General features: G+C 39.8%; 2 protein-coding genes across 6 annotated transcripts in view; one reads left to right on the forward strand and one right to left on the reverse strand.

Annotated features, from left to right (window-relative positions):
- LOC143430111 (mitochondrial import inner membrane translocase subunit Tim21) overlaps positions 1-20,462 on the forward strand; it is a 391,485-nt gene that overhangs the window by 205,783 nt on the left and 165,240 nt on the right. The gene's annotated exons all lie outside the window — the stretch shown is intronic.
- Positions 1-20,462, reverse strand: part of LOC143430107 (solute carrier family 35 member F3) — a 124,118-nt gene that overhangs the window by 79,622 nt on the left and 24,034 nt on the right. For all 4 annotated transcript variants that reach the window (XM_076906100.1, XM_076906097.1, XM_076906098.1 and 1 more), the window contains 2 exons: positions 7,656-7,897; positions 6,007-6,153 (listed from right to left, as the gene is read on the reverse strand). In XM_076906100.1, the coding sequence (XP_076762215.1) occupies positions 6,007-6,153; positions 7,656-7,897 (389 nt within the window). The remainder of the gene's footprint in view (positions 1-6,006; positions 6,154-7,655; positions 7,898-20,462) is intronic.

A 20,462-nucleotide genomic window follows, 5' to 3' on the forward strand; every position in this document is an offset into this window, starting at 1 on the left:
TGCAGTCGGTCTTGGTAGCCCAAGATGGGATAAGATAAGCTCTCTCACCCAGAAACACGGCCATCGTGGAATTTTCCGATGCCGACGCGTTGGTAGAGCAAATCGCCACGTTGGTGACGGAGAAGGTCAGCAAGGATCCTGACAGTAGTGGGCGCACATGTAACCATGGCGATTGAAGACAGCGCTTAAGTTTAAGATTGCGATCGAAATCAAGATCCAACCGGCGAATCCAATCGCCAAATATGGCGAAGTATATTTTTATATTGGCATTTTCGTGAGGAATCTTACAGGTGCAAACCGCCATACACATACGAAACGTCGGAAAACCTAGACCAGGGGCGTTAATGGTGACGAGGAAATCTGGAAATGTGACACGTCGCTTTTTCGTCACTGACACAACACCAAAGACGCAATTCCTCGTTGACATGGGGGTTGACATTAGAATTTGTCTGCGAAATAGATTAACTGGTCTGCAAAAGCAAACATATTACGTCTATCATGACCTACGGATAAATAATTTTAACTTTAGACTTAAATTTACGTAGGGATTTTCAATGGACATTTAGAATACCCTTCTATTATTTCAACGAATCTGATTAGTGATGAAAATTTTAGGACAAACTTGAATATCATGAGTCAGGCTCGTTGTCTAATTTCATATAAAACATGAATATTACAAGTCTGACTCGTAATCGACATTACGGGCCAAACATAAATATCACGAGTCGAACTCGCGATTTTAATCTCGGACCAGATATGCATGAAAGCTAAATAAATATAGACTATCTCGCTTTCAGTCGTTCAAATATCGTATTTCAAATTTCGATACTCTGTCTTCGCCGTTTGGTGTCTTTTTCTTCCAAGATAAATCGTAGTGCAAGGGGCTAGTGGACCTTAAAAGAGAGCGCCTACTAGACAGAGTGACCACGTGTACGGTAAACGTTGGGGTATCCCGCCACGTGGTGAAATCCGTGCGAAGTACAGTGCCGATGTCAGACTGTGAAATACCTGACTGATTGAAACAATTTGGAGACATTATCAAACCACAGGCAACGATGAGAAAGCCGCGGCATTCGACGGTATACCACATCATCACGACGCCTAGACCTCTGATAACCTGCAATCCGAGGCGACACACAACGGACAGGTTGGCTGCAGCCAAGGAGGAGTTCAGATATGCTCGGGCAGGGGCTGGCTCTAGGCAAGGACTTCACTGAACTTTTTGCTTCCTACGTGGAAGATTTCACGCAAAATGTCTACAAGGAGCTACGGTTTTTACCAAAATTGATCTCGTAAGAGCATACCAACAGATTTCCGTAGCGGTTTGGACTATTTGAATTCCCAATTCCAACGATTTATGGATAAAATGATACGTGGACTAGATTTCTGTGCGTGTTACATTGACGATATAATTATAGGGTTAAAAGACAAAAGTGAACATTTAGATTACCTCCCACGTGTATTTAGACGATTAACAAAATGCGGAGTAATTATAAGTATAGCAATGTGCATTTTTACTGAACCTAACATTATTTTCTTTCGGTATAAAGTGGAAAAATGTAGTCCTATTCCTATCCCTAAGAACGGTTAACTTTTATCAAAGATTTATTTCTAAGAGCTACAGAAGTACAAGCCCCGTTGGTGTCTTAAATAGAAGAAGAAACGGGAGAAGATAATAGCAAACAAAAATTTAGTATGCGACCAACAACAGGATAAAGAATCTAAACTGACTCTGCGAAAGCCAAGAGGACACTATTTAAAGAAGATACGTCTGTTGGAACCCAACGCAAACGTCTGTTGCGATATCTCAACCGGCCGAACACGTCCACTTGTAATCAAAGAGTACAGGCGAACTCTTTTCCAGTAGCAACACAGGCTATCGCATTCAGGGGCAAAAGCGTCGGTAAAATTAATAACGGAGCGGTATGTGTGGCCGTCGGTAAAATCAAATTGCCAACGGTGGGCATGGGAGTGCATGGAGTGCCAAAGAGCAAAGATGGTGAAGCGTGTTTCAACGTTGATAGGAAAGTTCATAACGCCTATCCAGGTCTTGTCAATGTCTAGAGAACACACATACTGTCTGACTGTGGTGGATAGTTTCACGAGGTGGTCAGAGATCTTTTCCATCCCAAATACGACGGTGGCACAGAAATTGTACGAAAACTGAATCGCGAGATACGGCGTTCCCTACAGGGTTCCCTTCGTTCCCAGAAGCTCTTAGTACCTGCCTTGGGAATGGAGTACCACCGAACATCGCCGTACCATTCACAATAGAACGGAGTAGTGAGGAGATTCCACAGACAGCTAAAATGTAGCAATCAGCTGTCATGCAGACAACAGTTGGACAGAGGCATTACCGGTTCTTATGCTCGGAATTTACGTATATGAAACTGTAAGGAATATCTATTATTGTATATAATAATAAGTGTAATCAGTTGCCTCACAGCGACCAAAACGTGTAGGAGAAAGGGAGTCAACAATATCGGATTTCCTAGACTGGGATTCAAACCTGAAACTTTCGCTTGCCGGGGCCAATGCTTTAACCAATTAAGCTACCTAAAACCGATCGCCGACTCTTATTCGTCCTCGGAAATATAAACAAACACCTGACATACTATTTTTTAAATTACGCTATTTGTCTTATGCATGGAGCTTCCATCAAAACCCAAATTGGCTTATAGCATATTGATTTTACGAATAAAAGATAAGATGTAAAGTAGCTGGTAACCAGCTGACGCATATGCTTTCACAAACATACACACTTATAGATAGAATTCATTATAGCGATTGAGAGTGAATTTCAATAGCATGCTCCATACTGTTATCGTCAATCCGTCGATTGGAATGTCCTACGTTTGTCGGGACTAGATATCGGGTAACAGGGTACACAAGCGGTCGACAAGGGCCGTGTGCATTTTTCTGGGGCATCGCCCCTCTCCGGGGCCTTGCCTAAACATTCGAATGGGCCATGTCGCTGAGGGTGTCCTCGAGGCTAATACGAATAGTCTAAGAAAGCATTCTTGTACGAACCTTCGGGTCAGACAGAAATAAACTCGCTCAGTAGACACTGAGTCACCTGATTATTTCTATATTACCACACTTGCTTATAGTTTCTTGTTATAGTTTTGTCGTTGTATTTCCGCGTTCCTCCTTCCTTTTGGTAGCGTCAAATGGAAGGCAAGGCAAGCTGTAGTCCTAACCCCATCCCATTCCAGTATTGTTAGCGTGCCGTTTCTGTTTTGATCGAACCATCTCCAACGTTTTGTGGACTCTTTCGATATTCGTGTTTTGAGTATTCCACCACATGCAAGGACAAAAAGCTGATGCATTCAACTCCCGACCCGAGACTTACGATAGCGTTCTAAATTGCGCATATCGCGTTTTGGTGCTACACCGTTTGGTAGGTGGCACCTAATCTTACCGATCTGTATTGAGGAGGTAAATAAAAGACAATACTTACAGCCCGTTAAGATAAAAAAGCCCTTAGTTATAAAATTCCATACAAGTCTGTCGAATCAGAGAAGTAGAACAGAGTTGCTGTCACCTTGAAGAAACCGAACAAGGATGACCGAACATCGGGATCGAGAACAATCCAGAGAATCGGGTTCAACGGATGCTAAAATGCCAGCTTACATCTATTGAAATAAGCAAAATGAATCGATTACGAACAATGAATGGAACCTAGTTTGGTTCACAGAATTGGTTTAAGGATATTTATATAAACAAAGTATAAGCGCAATGAAGCCTGAGATAACGATCCCATGAAGGAAGGACCAACTCATCGACTCTTTTATAAAGGAGTTAGTCTGTCTTAAAGAGTCACAGAATTACTTGATCAAAGCAAAAACTCGACGCCTCCCGCCTCTCTCCGCCTAATGTACAATAGGTACGTCTTCTAAGTCGTTATGGATAGCAGCCAACTTAGAATCAACTGGAGGGAGCAAGAAACTATTGGTGGTGATCTACGGAATCTGAACAAGTCCCTTAGTGAACATAGCATAATAGCCGTTGATATGTGGAGATAGATCACGTTCAATGTCCTGTGGTAAGTATAATACATTGATGTAGGGCTACTGAGCTCGCTACCGTCTTAGGATGCGATTCATTTGATTGGAGTCTGTAGTCTTGAGGAACAGCTTTGAGCCAAGATTGAGTTCGATAAAGGACTTTTGACGTTTCGAAGTCTCGAGGTAGCTCGGCGCGCCGAGCTGGGCTGCGCGCCGAGTTCTCTGGTGCCCATTATTGGGCAAAAATAGTTGAGCTTTAGCCAGAAAAGGCCCAATTTATTTCCACCTGAAATTATATATATCAGGTATGAGCATCGAGTCGGATCATAGTCGGTAGACAGACTTGATCATCCTGAAATGACGGTTGTGACCCAGGTTGATTAAATACCGATTATATACAAAGTTTAGAGGTTGCTAATGATGATATCTGTTATCATGAAAGGATTATAGAACACCAGGAACAGAAGAAACGCTGAAGACGATAAGTCAGTCAGTTTGGCTGAGTGAAAGCGAATTTCAATAGCACGTTCGATACTGTTATCGTCCCCTGAAATCCAGAAAGATCTTAGAAAGCGAAACTGAAGACATAAGACATTCGTTAGATGTTTCAGACTAGCGCAATTTTTGTAACCGTAGCAGAGGCAAAATTCTCCAGGTCACCGGTAACGAATTTTTTTGTACATGTATGCCAAATATTACAATTATCTTTTTGTCCAACATCTGACGCGCCGATTAATATACGTGCTGCTTTCTGCCAGTAAGAAAGACACATATTCTATTAACAAAAGATTTTTCATATGTACCACCTGTGGCACGCGTGCCACAGGTTCGTCCCGCTACTTCGGCAATGGGATTACCTTCGTACTAACAACCGATCTATTATATCATTTTTATCGATACCTTTGAAATAACGTTCGCATTAAGAAAGGTTAAATTTAAAATTGACACTAGGTACATTTGATTGTCATTGGTATATCTGTTGGTACTTGGGCCAGTGAGTAAAGGTAAGGCACGTGAAGAGGAGGGGAATTTGTAGTTTCGGAGATATTGATAAAAATATACCGGTATTATTACATAGCATTTTGCCTATACGTATATGTACGGTACTACGAACATAGACGCAGTGGACACAATATCGCTTCATTCGCCATTCAACGACGCTAGTTTGTATCAGCAGCCAAGCTGCTGATTTTAAATAAATGCGACTGAAGTTTTATATAATCTAAAACATTTTCTTAATTCCTAAAGGTAATGTACAATCAGGATCATACAATTACTCGAAATGAATACTAGTCGAATATTAAATTTTCCATGGAGATTAAGCATAAGTTTTATTATTATGTGTCAACACTTATAGCCTACCGAAGTTAGCCTAAAGAAAAACTTTATGTCCCTTTATTGAAATGATTCAGTCTAATGCTTGTCTATTTAAATCTCGATAGAAACGCACATATATACATCTCTTTGAAAAAAATCCTCAAAAATATTGTAAATAGATCAGCGACTGATATGGAATACTGCCGCGTTGTCAAGCGGCGTACTTAGTGTACGTATGGGCGAAACGCTAGACAATAGGGGAAATATATTTTTGCTAATATCTCGGAAACTCTAAATTTCCGGCAATTAAGTCAAGCACCATTGTAATTCGTAAAAGGTAAGATTTCTCCTGTTGCTCCAAATACTAAAGCGGAGCCCTAAATCCGTCGGAAACGCGAATTAAATATATTAGACTTAACCCGAAATTGTTTTTATACGTATATCGAAGTATAACAGCATGACATTAATGAATGTAAAATGATAGTAGTAGTAGCTATTGTAATATACATGTAACTGGCTGCGATTAAGTTAACCACGACACAGTACTGGCTTGAGGAATCATTGTTTGTTGCCTTTGCTGAAAATCAACTGTTTATGATGTAACACGTTACTTTTAGATATATCACATTTACCTAAACTTAATATAAATTTCAAAAGAAGATTGAAAATTGATTGAACTTACATGTTGATGATGTCCTGTTACAGACGAATTAGAAAGCGTTGAATAATTAGGAATTTCGTGTTTGTAAAAGTACAAATATTTAATACAATGTGTCGCACCGACCCAACTTGCCGTGACACATATTGTGACACACACTCCAAAATATATCTGAAATTATAAAAGACAATATTCTTCAAAATTATACGACTTATACTTGAAAGGAATAAACTAGCAGACGTATAATTTATTTTCAATTTTAGTGAAAGACAGCGGGAAGTCTATGTTAAACTGGAAGTCTATGTACAATATGATGTGAGAGGAAGGAAGAAAAGTAATGTAATGGCTTGTAAATTGACATCGATAAAAGAGTTCACATCTCCCGGAAAAGATGTGTTTTACATATTCCTTTAACTCTAACTGTGTAGAGTTAAGTGTTGGAGTCATTATAATACTTGTCTAATAATTGTTTCCATAGAAAAGCTATTTGCTGAATAATTCTGCTCTTTTTCTGTTTGAATCCACTTGATTCTCGTATTCTTTCTTTAAAACTAGCCTTTGTTAAAATATGCCGCGCTTACTTTTAATCATTCTGATTTGAAATTTTACAGGTCCTAGAATACTTAAATATATTAGAGTTAATTAATTTACTTTAGATGTGTCATCCTGTAAGAGAATAATTTCAGACTGCTGTAGAAGAAAAAAATTTTAATCCGAATTACCTTTAATATTTATTCGTTCACTTTTTTAAAGGCTATTAATGTTTCTTGCAAATACGGTGAGGTTATTTACGATCACTTTTAAATTTATCGATTTTGTCTTAAAGGCAAAAAATTGATTACTTTCTGCGTTAATGCTGCTGCGTTCAAAGCCACATTCAGATTTCAGCATATTGTACATGGGAATCATAGAGAAATCCATTGTATAAAGTTTCTCTCAAAGCTTCCTCACTCAATTTTGTTGATTTGCATGCAAGCTGTGCAAAAAGAACCAATGAAAAATATTGTCCAAAAGAAACTAACCATTTGGTACTTTAATACTTTCATAATATGACTATTTTTAACTTTTACAATGTTGTCAGCGTTTTTATATTTGACTTTTGCTTTCAACTAATTCCGAATATATCAAAGCACACCTTTCTATCCCTGTTATGTCCCGAATGGAGGATGGCTTTAAAAACTTTAACCTTAACTTATTATTAACATTCGTAATATCAGATACCGTACTCTCACCTCGCGCGCTTTTCACTCCTAACGAAGCTGAACTCGACTTACAGCGAAAACATTCTCGTTACTACTTTTCTTTTCATTGCCAGTGAAACGATACGCAACGCGTTAACACTTGGTTCATACTACCTTTAGACTAAGCAACTTATAAACAGTTAGCAAACTTATTAGCCTCTACTCTTGAACATCGTTAGAATCCTTGAGACATAAGCTTTCGAGCTTTATGTATTATGCCGCTACTCCATGTTATAAATCTTAAAACGAAGCCCAATAAATGAATGGATATTACATTAGGAAAGCAGAAAATTTCTGAGTAACTTGTACAAATAAATAATGAAATTAAAAATATTCAAATACCAGTAAAAATAGTTTCAACTTTCTTATTATCTACTACAATATAATATTATTACTAACAAGTCAAGTAAATAATACTGAAAATTAATAAACCTTTTTTGCAGATTCTGCACAGCAGGATGCGTAGCAAGTAGACAAAGAATTGGGCCTTTGGTGATAAGTAACAGGTGGTGCTGACACGTGGGATTGTATTTGAGCCTGACTCGTATTGTGGCCTTGACTATCTCCAGTCCCTCCAGAACTAACTGCACTTCCACTTGTTTCCAAAGGACGACAAGTCGGTACAGAATCACCACAAGCTCCAGTCACATTGCAACCTTGTTGCTGTTCACAACCTAAATATTTGCATGAAATTATTAGAATCTGACCGAAACTAATTACAAAGTTAGAAACGGATGAATTCATGTACATGTAGGTGAACCTTGATTATCTGATCATGTTTCATATGTAAGTAAACAGCGAACATTTATGGTGAGATATACTTGTATAACACGATTGTAAGATGTTGAGGAAAATGGAGTAATAACTCGATGGCTCAACGTTTACTGGGCGTATTTATTCTGTGTCTCACCCGAAGATTCGTACAAAAATGCCTTCTTAGGCCATTCGTACTAGCTTCGAGGACACACTCAACGTCATGGCCCATTCGTATGTTTAGGCAAGGCCCCGGAGAGAGAGCGATGCCGCAGGAAAATGCACACGGCCCTCGTTGGCCGCCCGTGCACCCTGTTACCCGATATTTCTTACACGATTTAGTATTAAAACCAGGATGAATGAAATGGAAAAAGCTACCTTTTCTCTGATTTTTAATATATTCCAAAATTCTCGTAAAAAATGTAAATTGTTACCACTACTGGTTAATCTTGATTACAATTATACGTCCATAAGAGATCGTGCTCCAGTTTGATATCGCGATCACTTAGCGGCTTATTTTCTGTTTATAATTTATAGAAAAGTAGTCGAAACATTTCCATATGTAACTGTTAGTATAACCGTCATATAATGCCATTCTAATGTTATACGAGTCAAATTATTAATCTAATTAATTAGATTTGATTATTAAATTAGAGTTGGGTTATTTTTTATATTTATACTGCTGCACACAGAATTTTAAACTTATCTAAAACTGGTTGTAAACAAAAGATAAGCCATGACATGGCTGTCAACCGATACTAACATCTGTACCATCATAGACGTATAATACCGTTGAGGTTTTTTACTGAAGAATTTTATCTCAGGTTACTACCGCTCCGTAGTTCCACTATTGTAGAGAGAAAAACTGAAATTAGAAGGAATTTCGGAATCAGGATGTCCGATTGTTGATAAGGAAATTTAGCTAATAGTTGAACACTTCGGAAAGTTTGAATAACTTATTTCTTCCTTTCTTATTTTGTAAGATTGACGAATCCTAATTCGAGAAAAGTAAATATCATTGAGGAAGGACTGTCAATGGCCATTGAGTACTGAATACGAGCGATCTCCAAATCAATGATTTTACAGAATGATGGTTATCCTAAATCGAAAGAGAAGAACGTTAATTTCAATTATTAAGGAACAGGTAATACTCGGTAACAAAATTTGCTGCCGAGAGATTATATATATAAAACAATTAACCACAGATAGAATTTGTAAATAACTGAATTTATATACTCCAGTCACGGTTAGATAGTTATTGGACTTTTCACTTGAACCAAGGGAGAAAAGACTCTTATTCTGAATGGGATAAGTTCTTATTCTAGGCCTCGAGTCTGTGACTCTCTGAGACAGACTAATTCCCTTACAAAGGAGTCACATTGGTTCCAACATTCATGGGATGTTTATCTTAGGCTCCATGGCGCATTATTCCCTGCTCATACAGTATAAACAATCTGTAGTGAGTTCGCAGATCCTTAAATCAATTTTCTGAATCAAACTACAATCTATCGATAGTTCGTAATTAATTCAAATATTCTGTTTTGATGAGTAGTTATATTGGTATTGATTATAACATTTAGATTGGATTTTGAAACAGGATCAAGAATTGTTTGTACAGTCTTTGATAATAACTCCAGTGGAGGACGTGTGCTTAATTAAGAGGAACAATGGAACAGAATATGCAGATAGTTGTGCCAATTTGAGATAAAATAAAGCAGCACCATTTAGTACCACCTATATAAATGATATTCCAACATAATGTTTAAACTACAAGAAGGGATTAATTAAAGAGCGGCTTTCTCACGATAAAAACTTTGCTGACCGTTTATCCGAATTCTTTTGATACGAGGAGAGTAAAAAATCCGAACATTTAAATGAACGAAAACTAATATAGCATCCAAGTTACCTGTCAAATACATAAGAAACGATCGATTTTACATAAACAAAACTTTTAAATAGCTAAATTCCTAAAGTAAGGAAAATTTGCTATTTCGAAATCTACTTATCGAAAACTGTTGGTTGACAACCAAGAAATTCATCATTTTCTATCGTCTAAGACGCACTTTAATGTAATTTAAGAACTTAAGAGTGTAATGTCCAATAGTGTATATACATTATATTATTTTTATCACTTTCGTATAACTTTACGATACTTTATACCGTAATGTGATTACCCAACCGAGCTTTCTGGAGAAAACCTCTGAGAAGGTTCCAAAAGACGGCTCATGGGTCGTGCCGAATGCACTCCCCCACTCCTCGCTGACTACATAACCGGCCTCCGACGCCACCTGAGAAGTAGTACACTACAGTATACGGTAGTAAAACTTTTCTGATTTCATGTTGTCCAAAAACCGACTATGGACAATAGACAAAGCCAACCGAAAAACCAGATTAAAATACTGCAGTTAAATATGAGGAAGATACAAATAGTAAACATTGAAAGGAATGGACTAATGGACAAACATGGAATAGATATCTTACTCATGCAAGAACCATACAATATAAGGGAAAAGCTAATTGAATTCGATAGAAACACTATCATAAAACACGAAGGGAAGCCAAACCAACCAGAAGCAGCAATAGCCATTAAAAGCAATAAACTAACAGCCTTAAGGATAGCGCAACTCGACAATGATCAAACTGCATCTCTGTGGAAAGGACCTAAAATGGGGACTGCGAAATATTAAATTAAGAAACCTTGCATATTTTAGAAAGAATTGTTCCGAATTCGCAAGAATTATCAGAATTAAACCAAGTCAACTTAAGATACAGTAGTTAAGGAGTGTTATTTCAGAGCTGAATCAGTCAGCTACATAACTCAATTCAGTCAGTCCCAAAACATTGGGTGGTCTTTCGAAACATCAGACGGCACCTAGTGCAATATTCGAAGTACGCGTAGTCAGCTGATGTGTACTTAACATTGTGGAAGAAATTCGAAGAAACTCTGGCAACCAAAAGAAATAAGGGTACATCTGACTGGCAGAACATACTCTAAACGAGGACATAGAAAAAGACATGAATCCTTAACGCTTGCAACACTATCCTTCAAAACACAAACACACAAAAACAGAAAAAAATATCAAAACGAAAACCACCAAGAGAGGCAAGTCGAAGGAATGAAAAAATATCGGGAAGACAGGAACAAATACGTGGCAGGAATCAGAAAAACAAAGAAAGAAAACTGGGAAAATTTAGCCTCAAGACCAGAAAATGCAAACTCGTGGGGCATAGCATACAAGCTGAGCGTGTAAAAAATAATACCGGAACGAGCGCTAACAACTTGTAAAACAAACGGCGGACACACACTCGCATGGAAAGAAATAGCAAACAAATTCTTGTAAATACTAGTACCATACGACAACCTAGATACCACTGAAGAACAAAAAAATAGAAGAATTGACAGCAACGAACTCCCGTACACCGGAGACGCCGAAGAATTTAGCAGCGAAGAAACTGCTAAATCCATCAAACAGTTACGAAGCCGCAAGGCACCAGGGCTCGACCGCATCGAGGTACAAGTGCTAAAAGCCTCGCACTCAGTTCTTAAACAACAGCTAAAATAACTATTTAACGCCTGCATCAGATACGGCTACATTCCGAAAATCTGAAGAACAGGTAACATACGTGCACTGCTGAAAAACCCAGACAAGGACGATACAGACCCAACATCTTACAGACCGATATACTTTCTATGCGTAATAGGCAAGGCTTTGGAAAAATTACTCGTAAAGAAACTGTATCAACACTTAACCACGAACAATTATCTTCAGAACTATTCATCTCGAGTAGCGAAAATAAATACGCACTAGTCATCCTATTTGACATCATAGGAGCGTTCGATCATGCCTGGTGGCCAACCACCCTGCACCGACTCAAACAGAGGAAACTGCCCAAGAAACATCTACTGAACGATCAGCAATCATCTCAGTTATCACATTAAACGTAAAACTATGCGGAAAATACGGGAAAATATCGAAACCTGCAACAAGAGGATAGCCACAAGGATCAATCCTTGCACTACACATGTGGAATCTTGTCTTCGATGACTTATTGATTACTATAGGAAATAGCGGCATCGAGGCGGTGGCTTACTTAGGCTAGTTCTAATCTTCGGAAATAACCGACAAGAGCTAGAAGAAAAAGGCCAAGCAATCGTGACACTAATTTACCAGGACTGGTGTAAATACGAAAAGCTGCAACTATCTATAGTCAAAACAGAAATGAATCTATTCAAAGGTACCCTCTATCCAAAGAAATCACCGAAAATAAAAAACCACGGGAAACAAATTCAGTACAAAGAAAAGACAATACATTTTGACACAAGACTGTACTGTATGTCGGCATGTACGTAGAAAATTTAAAAGGGAAATGCGAACAAAAATTCAATGCACTCGTCAGGATAGCCAGAAAAGACTGGAGACTCAAACACAAATGCTCATGTCAATAATGACATATACCGCCGTCATTCCGGAGTGACAGACTCACTAGAAAGAACAGAGGAAGATTAATCGCAGTACAGAGAAATGCTTTCCTCAGAATAAGCAAAGCTTACAGAACCATGTCTACAGCCGCCCTACCAGTAATAGCCGGAACATTATCCGTCGATCTGGAAATCCAGTACGGAAGTCCAAGTAGAGGACTACGCTCATACCGATGGTAGCGACGCGGAAATAGCAAAAGCAGCAGTAAATAAAGAGACAAATGGCAATAACGATGGAACGAATCAGAAACAGGAAAGCACATACATAGTGTGGCGACCACCGTAGTCGCCTTTGCACCCCGTGGCGCAGGGCGGAAGAGCACACTTAACCCTCGAAGCGAAGAGACTGGAGACATTAAACATATGTTTGACTCCAAACTTTCTCTTCGTCTTCGAGGGTTGAGGATGATTTCTGCGAACGTGCCCCCTCCTTTTCGGCATCGAAATGAGGGGGTGACAAGCAGATAAAATGTGAGGGAAAGGAGCCCTCAAGATCAGTGTGTTTAGAGTGAGCTTGAAGCTACGTACCTAGCGTCTCTAGCGTTGACTCTTAGCGTTGAATCTTTGTTGAAATAAATTATTGTGTTATATACTTCTGAGTATCATTCAACCACACCCACGGGTTTCCCAAAATAGTCTAAGACCGAACATTCGAAACAGAATGAACATAAATTGGCTGTATCTTAACCACTGGGTTCCAGAACCTGGGTATCCAGGAAGTACCCATCCCCACCTCCTCGTGGTGGAACCTGGGCGTCGGGCTTGCCCGGCGGCTAACAGGGCTCTGGGGTTATTGAATAATACTGCGACTCGGGGGTTTGGTTCATCTATCAATTTGCCCAAAATAGTCCGAGCCACATTCATAGAGCAAAATTGAATAAGACTGAGGCTGGCAGTCTGGATCATCAATAAATTTGGCCAAACTGATCCATCCTAATTCAAAAAGGGTCAGAGTGAGCGTGTTCGCGTACACGTAGTGAGTTCGCCTCCCCGAGGTTTCCCGTAGGTACTCCGGCGGTTGGAATTCGTCCCCTCCGACGGAGTAGCTGAAGGACTCACCCGTGGGAAAGGCGCCGCGGCACAACTGGATTTTTCCATCGTCCGTTTCAGTGAGGTGGGTGTAACTAGGAGGTAGATGGTAGATTTCGTTTGCGTATACCCGTCTGGGTGAGAAAGCACGTCCGATCACCGTCCTGGTATAGGGCAGACAATAAATCTGTATCTTAACCACTACATAGTCCAACTCATATCAGGACACGGAGATTTTGCACAATACCTTTAGAAATAAAAAATATCAATCAACAAACTTTGCCAATGCGACACGGAGGAAACACTAGACCATACAATACTTCACTGTAGGCTACATCAGAATGAAAGAGAATCGCTACACGCTAAATACAGACAGACCAATCTACACTAGCCCCCAAAAGCACTAACTATACCAAACGAACATACACCCAAAGAATTGGTACACGCCACGATTAAAATACAGAAGAAGAAAGAAAAACAATGGACATGACGACCGAGAAGAAACAGGACACAGGAAACATAGCAGTTATCGCTAGGAAGAACAAGCAACAAACGGAAGAACTCACAACTAGTCCGCGGGTATCACTTTCACACGTGACGATGATAAGATCAGCTGGCAACCCTGCTTCCACCCTGCCCCCATAAACCGGTAAAAAACAATATTTAAATATAAGTATTTTAACTTAAAAACAATATTTAAATATAAACAATTAAATAATTTAACCAAACTTGAAGCTGAAATTGGAGAGTATCCAATATTGAGCGCTGCTTGAAAGCTTTACTTTTGATACATTAATGCATTGTATTTGTGGATATTGTTTATTTTACTTAATGTAATAAAACTATTTTGTTAAATACTTTGTAATTACATTTTCTTAGATATAATGCATATAATATATATCTTATGTTTTTCATTATATTTTTACTTCTAGTCATAAATATATTTATAACATAATACTCATATTATAACAGATTTATATTATACGTTATACAGGGTGATTCGTAACTGGTGGTACAACGAAAGGGGTGTGATTCTACATGAAAAAATAAATCGAAAATATAGAATAACAATTTCTCATTTGAGGCTTTGTTTTCGAGGAAACTGACTTTAAATTTTCGCTGGGTACGGGTGCACTTGATCATGTCTCGATACAGCGGATCTCATTGTAGATCATTGTTTTAATTGAAGTGACGTTGATAAAGACTTCCAATATCACGGAAATGTTTTCCTAGCTGTGAGAGATTTTTTAAACCCACATTACCAAGGTTGAATAGAGTCATATTAAATCAATTGCGTATTCCGAAGAAATCACAAGCTGTGAACAATTGAAAGAAAAGCTTATTGCAGCCTTTCATACATTAAGACAACCGAATACTTTAGAAAGCGTTCATAGAAATTTAATTAAAAGATCAGTATTATGTTTTCGGCAGGATGGACACCATTTTCAACAATTTCTGTAAGAATAAACTTTCTTTCAAACAGTCTATTTCATTACCTGTTCTTAATTTACGTGTCCCACCGAGACAGCGATTTACAGTGAAATCCATTACGAGACGTGATCAAGTGCACTCGTACCCAGCGAAAATTCAAAGTCGATTTCCTCGAAAACAAAGCTTCAAATGAAAAATTGTTATTCTGTATTTTCGACTTATTTTTTAATGTAGAGTCATTCCCCTTGCGATTGTACCATCACCTACGGATCACCCTTATGTGACGTAGTGACGTCACAAAGCCGTTCTCACTCCGGCTTGATGATCACCACCCGCGCATGGAGGGAATACGTGATATCCGCGGTAGATTAAGTTGGGTAATTGTCGCATTAAGAACCTTTTTCTCGCTGTTTCTCAAACCTTTTTCTCGATGCTTTCTTATTGTGACTTATTGCGCCTCTCCCTTTTATTTTGTGTGATTAATGGCAGTAATAACGGCTGCGTGTGCAGACTACCGGATTGCGTAATTGTTCCCTGCGAAAGGCTGTATGTTCGTCTTCCATCGCTGAGCGTGTGTGTGGTGGATTCCAAACCACTTGTCGCGTTTATTCCGTATTTTACGTTAATTTTGTGGTCCTTTTGGCCGGTCTCGCATAGAGATAATCGACTCAGAAGCCATGACGTTGACATGAGTACCCAGCGGCCCTTATTCCCGTCCTTTTACTAGCCACCTGTAAAGGCACGGAGCTCTTTGAAGTTTCGGATATTTCCTTTTTTCCGGCCTAATGTGGTTCCGTTCTGGCGCTACATCGTGTTGTAGCTGGCACCTAACACTTAGATTTGATTCCCGAGAGTAAATCCTGCCTGATTCCCCCGCAGCTTCGAAGTCCTTCCTTGTTACCTATTTTGAGTCCTTTCTTTTCGAGTAGTTCACGTACCACGTCGAACGCAACAGACGTCGATGCGTCGAGACGTCGATGCGAATGTCGATAGCAACAGACTGAATCGGATTGTATCCTTGTGGAAAAATCAGGCATTAAAATCCAGTCAAGTAAATTCGCGTTTGCTTGATTAGCCTCTCCCCATGTTCCCCGGCTCGAGAAAGGACACGTCACATATATTATAAGGTATGTATTTTATGTTTCCTGACTTTTGCTTTTTTCCCTTACTTTTCAGTGTATTAGAAATAATATGTCTATTATTTTTATTTAATTTAGATTAACTAAATGTGAAAAAATGTCGGGGAGACATAGGAAGGGAGCAAAACATGAAGAGCAAGTGTAACATGGCACCGACAGAGAGTTTCGCTACTGTATACTGTGGTAGTACGGTTCAATGTTCGTGCAGGTACCTTCCTACCCTCTTGAAGCGAACGCGCGCTTCAGGCGCACAAGAAAGTACGGACAATACTGATTGGTAATTTGCATTGTTTTGGCAAATATCAACAGCGTTCATCCCCTACACGATGAAGGGAACTGCAAACGAGCTCCTAAAAATTAACGAAACCATTAGACAATCCTTTGATAACAAATGCAGGAGTAACAACGAAATCGAAACGAACTCTCTTACAAAAACGGACAAATTGTAAGAGGAAACTAATGAACGATACCAAACGCTACAGTCAGTCGCTAGTATACGAGCTTGAATACTTTCATACGTTTGGGAAGTGCCAATAAATAAGCTGTCCAAAATTAGTTTAGCGGACAGCGTTCCGACCCCCTAGTGTAGGGCAGACAATAATCCCCGTATATCGGCTTAACACTGTCGGCATCGGTTGCGGCGATGCGTCCTGGAGTCGTCAGCGTTGTGATGCTGTCGATTAACTTTTTTCGACGAAGATCGACGAGGAGGCCACAGATGCTGAGGAAGTCGACGTCAATGATCGGTGTTGTGACATCGGCCATGACAAATCTCCCCCAAAAAATTTACATACATAATTTCCTCGCGTGAGCCCCTGACTCGTGCCTGTGGAAACACACACAGATCGGACCCGGTATCGAACATGAAACTGATCCGTGTGACACGATCTATGATGAACAAGCGGTTCGTCTCCGGCTTGTGATCGTTAGCCACCATTAACACTCGACCATGGTGTTTCTCGTCGTATAGTTACACGGATCATGGCACTATGGTTCCAATGGTACCAGCACCGAGGGGTGGGATACACCGTAAACTACTATACCCGTTCGTAGGTGTCAGCCCGACCTGTTGGCGGTTTAGTATCCGAGAATAGCGATAGTCAAGGTGATAAGGTCACAGGGTAGTGATGCGCAAAGTCAGGCCTCTCCCACCTTAGCCTCGCATTAAACCTTCTCGTAGTCCCCCCGGAATATTCCTAGGGGCATTCAAATTGATGCGGGTCGGAGATACTCTTGCATGAGTCCGTCCCATTGCGGACCGCGGTCTCCTTTTTTTCATCGACTATAACTGGAATAGGTTGAGAAGGCCAACAACTTTACTCAACATTTATTCATTCAGTTCGTAGATGAAAATTCTTTACAGCCGATACAGAGTCAAGATTAAAAAGGTCTTTTACCCTCTGCTAAAGTATTGATAGAGAATACACTCGGTTCATAGGCGGATGAAATGAGAGACGTCTTGTTTCAAATGAAGAAAATGTGGTGCATGTTCCTAGCCCCTACCGGAAGCTTTGGCTGACAGAGGGGTTTCTATAGGAAGTTTATTTGCGTTTGCCTTAAAGGCGTCGTAGCAGGTTCGCGCCCCCTCCCGGGGCTGGGTTTACAATAATCTAGTACCAGCACCGACTGTCCGTAGCTCCCTCTTCTTCTCCGCGGCTTCACGATCGCGAAGATCCGCGTCGCACGTCGCGCGACCTCAAGCGTGAGTGACGAAAATTTTTATTTTCGATCCTGAGGGCCGTGATTTCGCCACAGGGTTCAGCCAGTTCTGTGCTGTAAACATCGATGCGGAAGCAACCTGTGGCCGTGGCGACACATTCACGACCGCATCAGCAAGGGCGACCAGGTCGGAGAGCGAGTCTACTTATCGCGTGATAGCTTGCGTACTCGTCAGAAGCTGTCCCAACTACAACGTTTTTAGAAATTCATCCGATACCCCGTCGCCTGCGAGATCTTGGAGCCGTCGCAGAAAAATCGACGGTCTACGGTCGTCGATCTCTTCATGCTCTAGGAGGTGGCGAATGTTGTGCAGACAGTCGCCGGATCAATTCGGACTTTAGTCTGTCATACATGTTGCTGGCGGGGGGTTTGTTAATAATGTCCACTACCACGTCGGCGTACTTGTACTCCAAGCTTGCGCTGACATAGTGGTACTTCGTCGCGTCTTACGTGATCTCGGACAACGCAAATTGCGACTCTAATTGACGAAACCACGTTGTCGGTTACTTTTCCAAAACAATGGAATGCAGATGGCTACGCAGGCTACCATTTGCTTGGCGCGGAACTTTATATTTATAATCTTTCGCTCGCGTTCTTCGTTCTTCCCTCGCACTTCCCTGGTCACTCGCGATGGCTGAGTTCACTGTGCGCGACCCATCACGTCGAGATCACCAATTATTTGCGATAGTAGAAGCGTGAATAACTGTACTCCACAATGTTCGTTTTTGCTTCTCTTTATTCGATCTGGTTTTTGAGCTCGTGCTCGCAGTTCGCGTCGTCGTCATAGACTGTCTTCTGCCGATTTCGTTTCCACCATGTAGGGCTCTTTTCGGCCTGCATAGTAGCAGGTTTTTCTGGCCTACATGATTTCCTTTACGTTTCCCATAATTATGGGAAAATCACTTAGCCTGCTCGGTCGCATGTTTATATTTTGCGTCACGCCCTAAGTATAGTTCGCTGCGCGTAGGGCTAAGTACCCCGAGCGAAACTTTTCGAGGAGGCAAAATGACAAAGGTCTCGGTCGGTGTTTGTCACTGTCGAATTGCAACGGGCGCCACACTCTCATAGTAAAACAGCACGTTTGTTTAAATTATTTTAATCATTTACATTAATTTTTGATAAACTATTTTCTCTCTCTCTCTCTCTCTCTCTCTTCTTCACACTACTACTAACTAAATGATATGCTGGGCCTTGGTATGAAAAATGTTAAATAAAAAAAAAATAAACAAAGAAATACAAGTAAATAAACAAATAAATAATTATATATTGTAACGTGGTGGCGTCACAAAGCCCTTGCCATTTCGACTCGACGATCACTACCCGCGCGCGGAGGGACTACGTGATATCCGCGATAGGTTAAGTTAACCATTTGTCACATTGAAAACCATATATGACAGGCAGTTTCCTTATTAAATTACTATTGAGAATAAGGTATAAAATGAAACCATTAAAGAAAATGCATGCCTGTAGACATTGCCGGACAAAGATTTTATGAATATTTCTTAATCAAATTTTACTCTGAACGTCATTAGATGTAAAATTTAATATATGCACGACTAATGTGCACGACTAATTTTTCTACTATTTTCGAAGACTGTGTGGGCTTTACCTCGGGAAAATTTTTTAAACTTTTGGCGGGCAAGTCCAAAAGAGACTCCGTTTGGAACAGATTTTCGAGCATATTGGAAAAAAATTTCAGCCTGCAGTCCTTACTGCTATGCAGGTGTATCACATCAAGAACAACACCAGACTCGTATCTCTAAATATTAATCAAAATTAATGAGAAAAAGCAGTGCGCAGAAAGAATCGTTTCAGAGTAATGCACAAAAAATGGCTCGATGGGGCAGATTTAGTTATTTACTAAAAACGATTTGACGCAAATTTTGTATCAAAGGATACGATAATACCCCTAGTACACAAGTTACTAATTATTTCTACCTAAATATGGGATTCGGCAAATTAATTTAATCAGCTCCTCGTTTGAACCACTCTAGGACAAGGGAGTAGCCCGGCATCTGTAGTCGAACGACAGAATATAGTATTTGCAATTATAAGAAGTCGGATTGAATTAAATAATTAATAGGTATTTATTCCTTGTAATCATCATTCGTTGAATAAATCGTTATACAATTTTTATAGAGAAAGATTTAGACCTGTGAATTTCACATCTTAACATTCACACACACACACACACACACACACACACGTGTCTATCCTCCTTCTCTCAATAGTACGAGTCGTTTGAACGCAATAAGATCTTGCAGCATGGACGTTACGCTAGCGCGACACAGAACGAACAAAAAGTCTGTAGGAAACAATAAAATCAATTATAGTAACATAAAGTTATTATAACCAAGTTATTATTACGCCTCGGAATTCGGCAAATAAATATAACTAAATAACCGTATAAATTGTTAATTAATTATTATAAATAAAAATATAACAAATAAATTATGAACAGTGCCTCATCTAGGGAGAGTTAAGAGGGTGAATATATGTATATTATAAATACCAGCTTCTCGCACTCAGAAGTCGTAACATTCCACATTCAGCACCCGCTTTCGTTACAATCGAACGCCTTTTTATTAGTTAATGTAACTATGAATTCATCCAGAAAATAAACTAAAATTTTCACCTTCCAGGAGGCCAGGGAAGATACGTGTCAAGCGTTAAAAACTAAAGACCCTT

This window comes from Xylocopa sonorina, chromosome 13, assembly GCF_050948175.1.
Source record: "Xylocopa sonorina isolate GNS202 chromosome 13, iyXylSono1_principal, whole genome shotgun sequence".
Classification (NCBI taxonomy): Eukaryota; Metazoa; Arthropoda; class Insecta; order Hymenoptera; family Apidae; genus Xylocopa; species Xylocopa sonorina.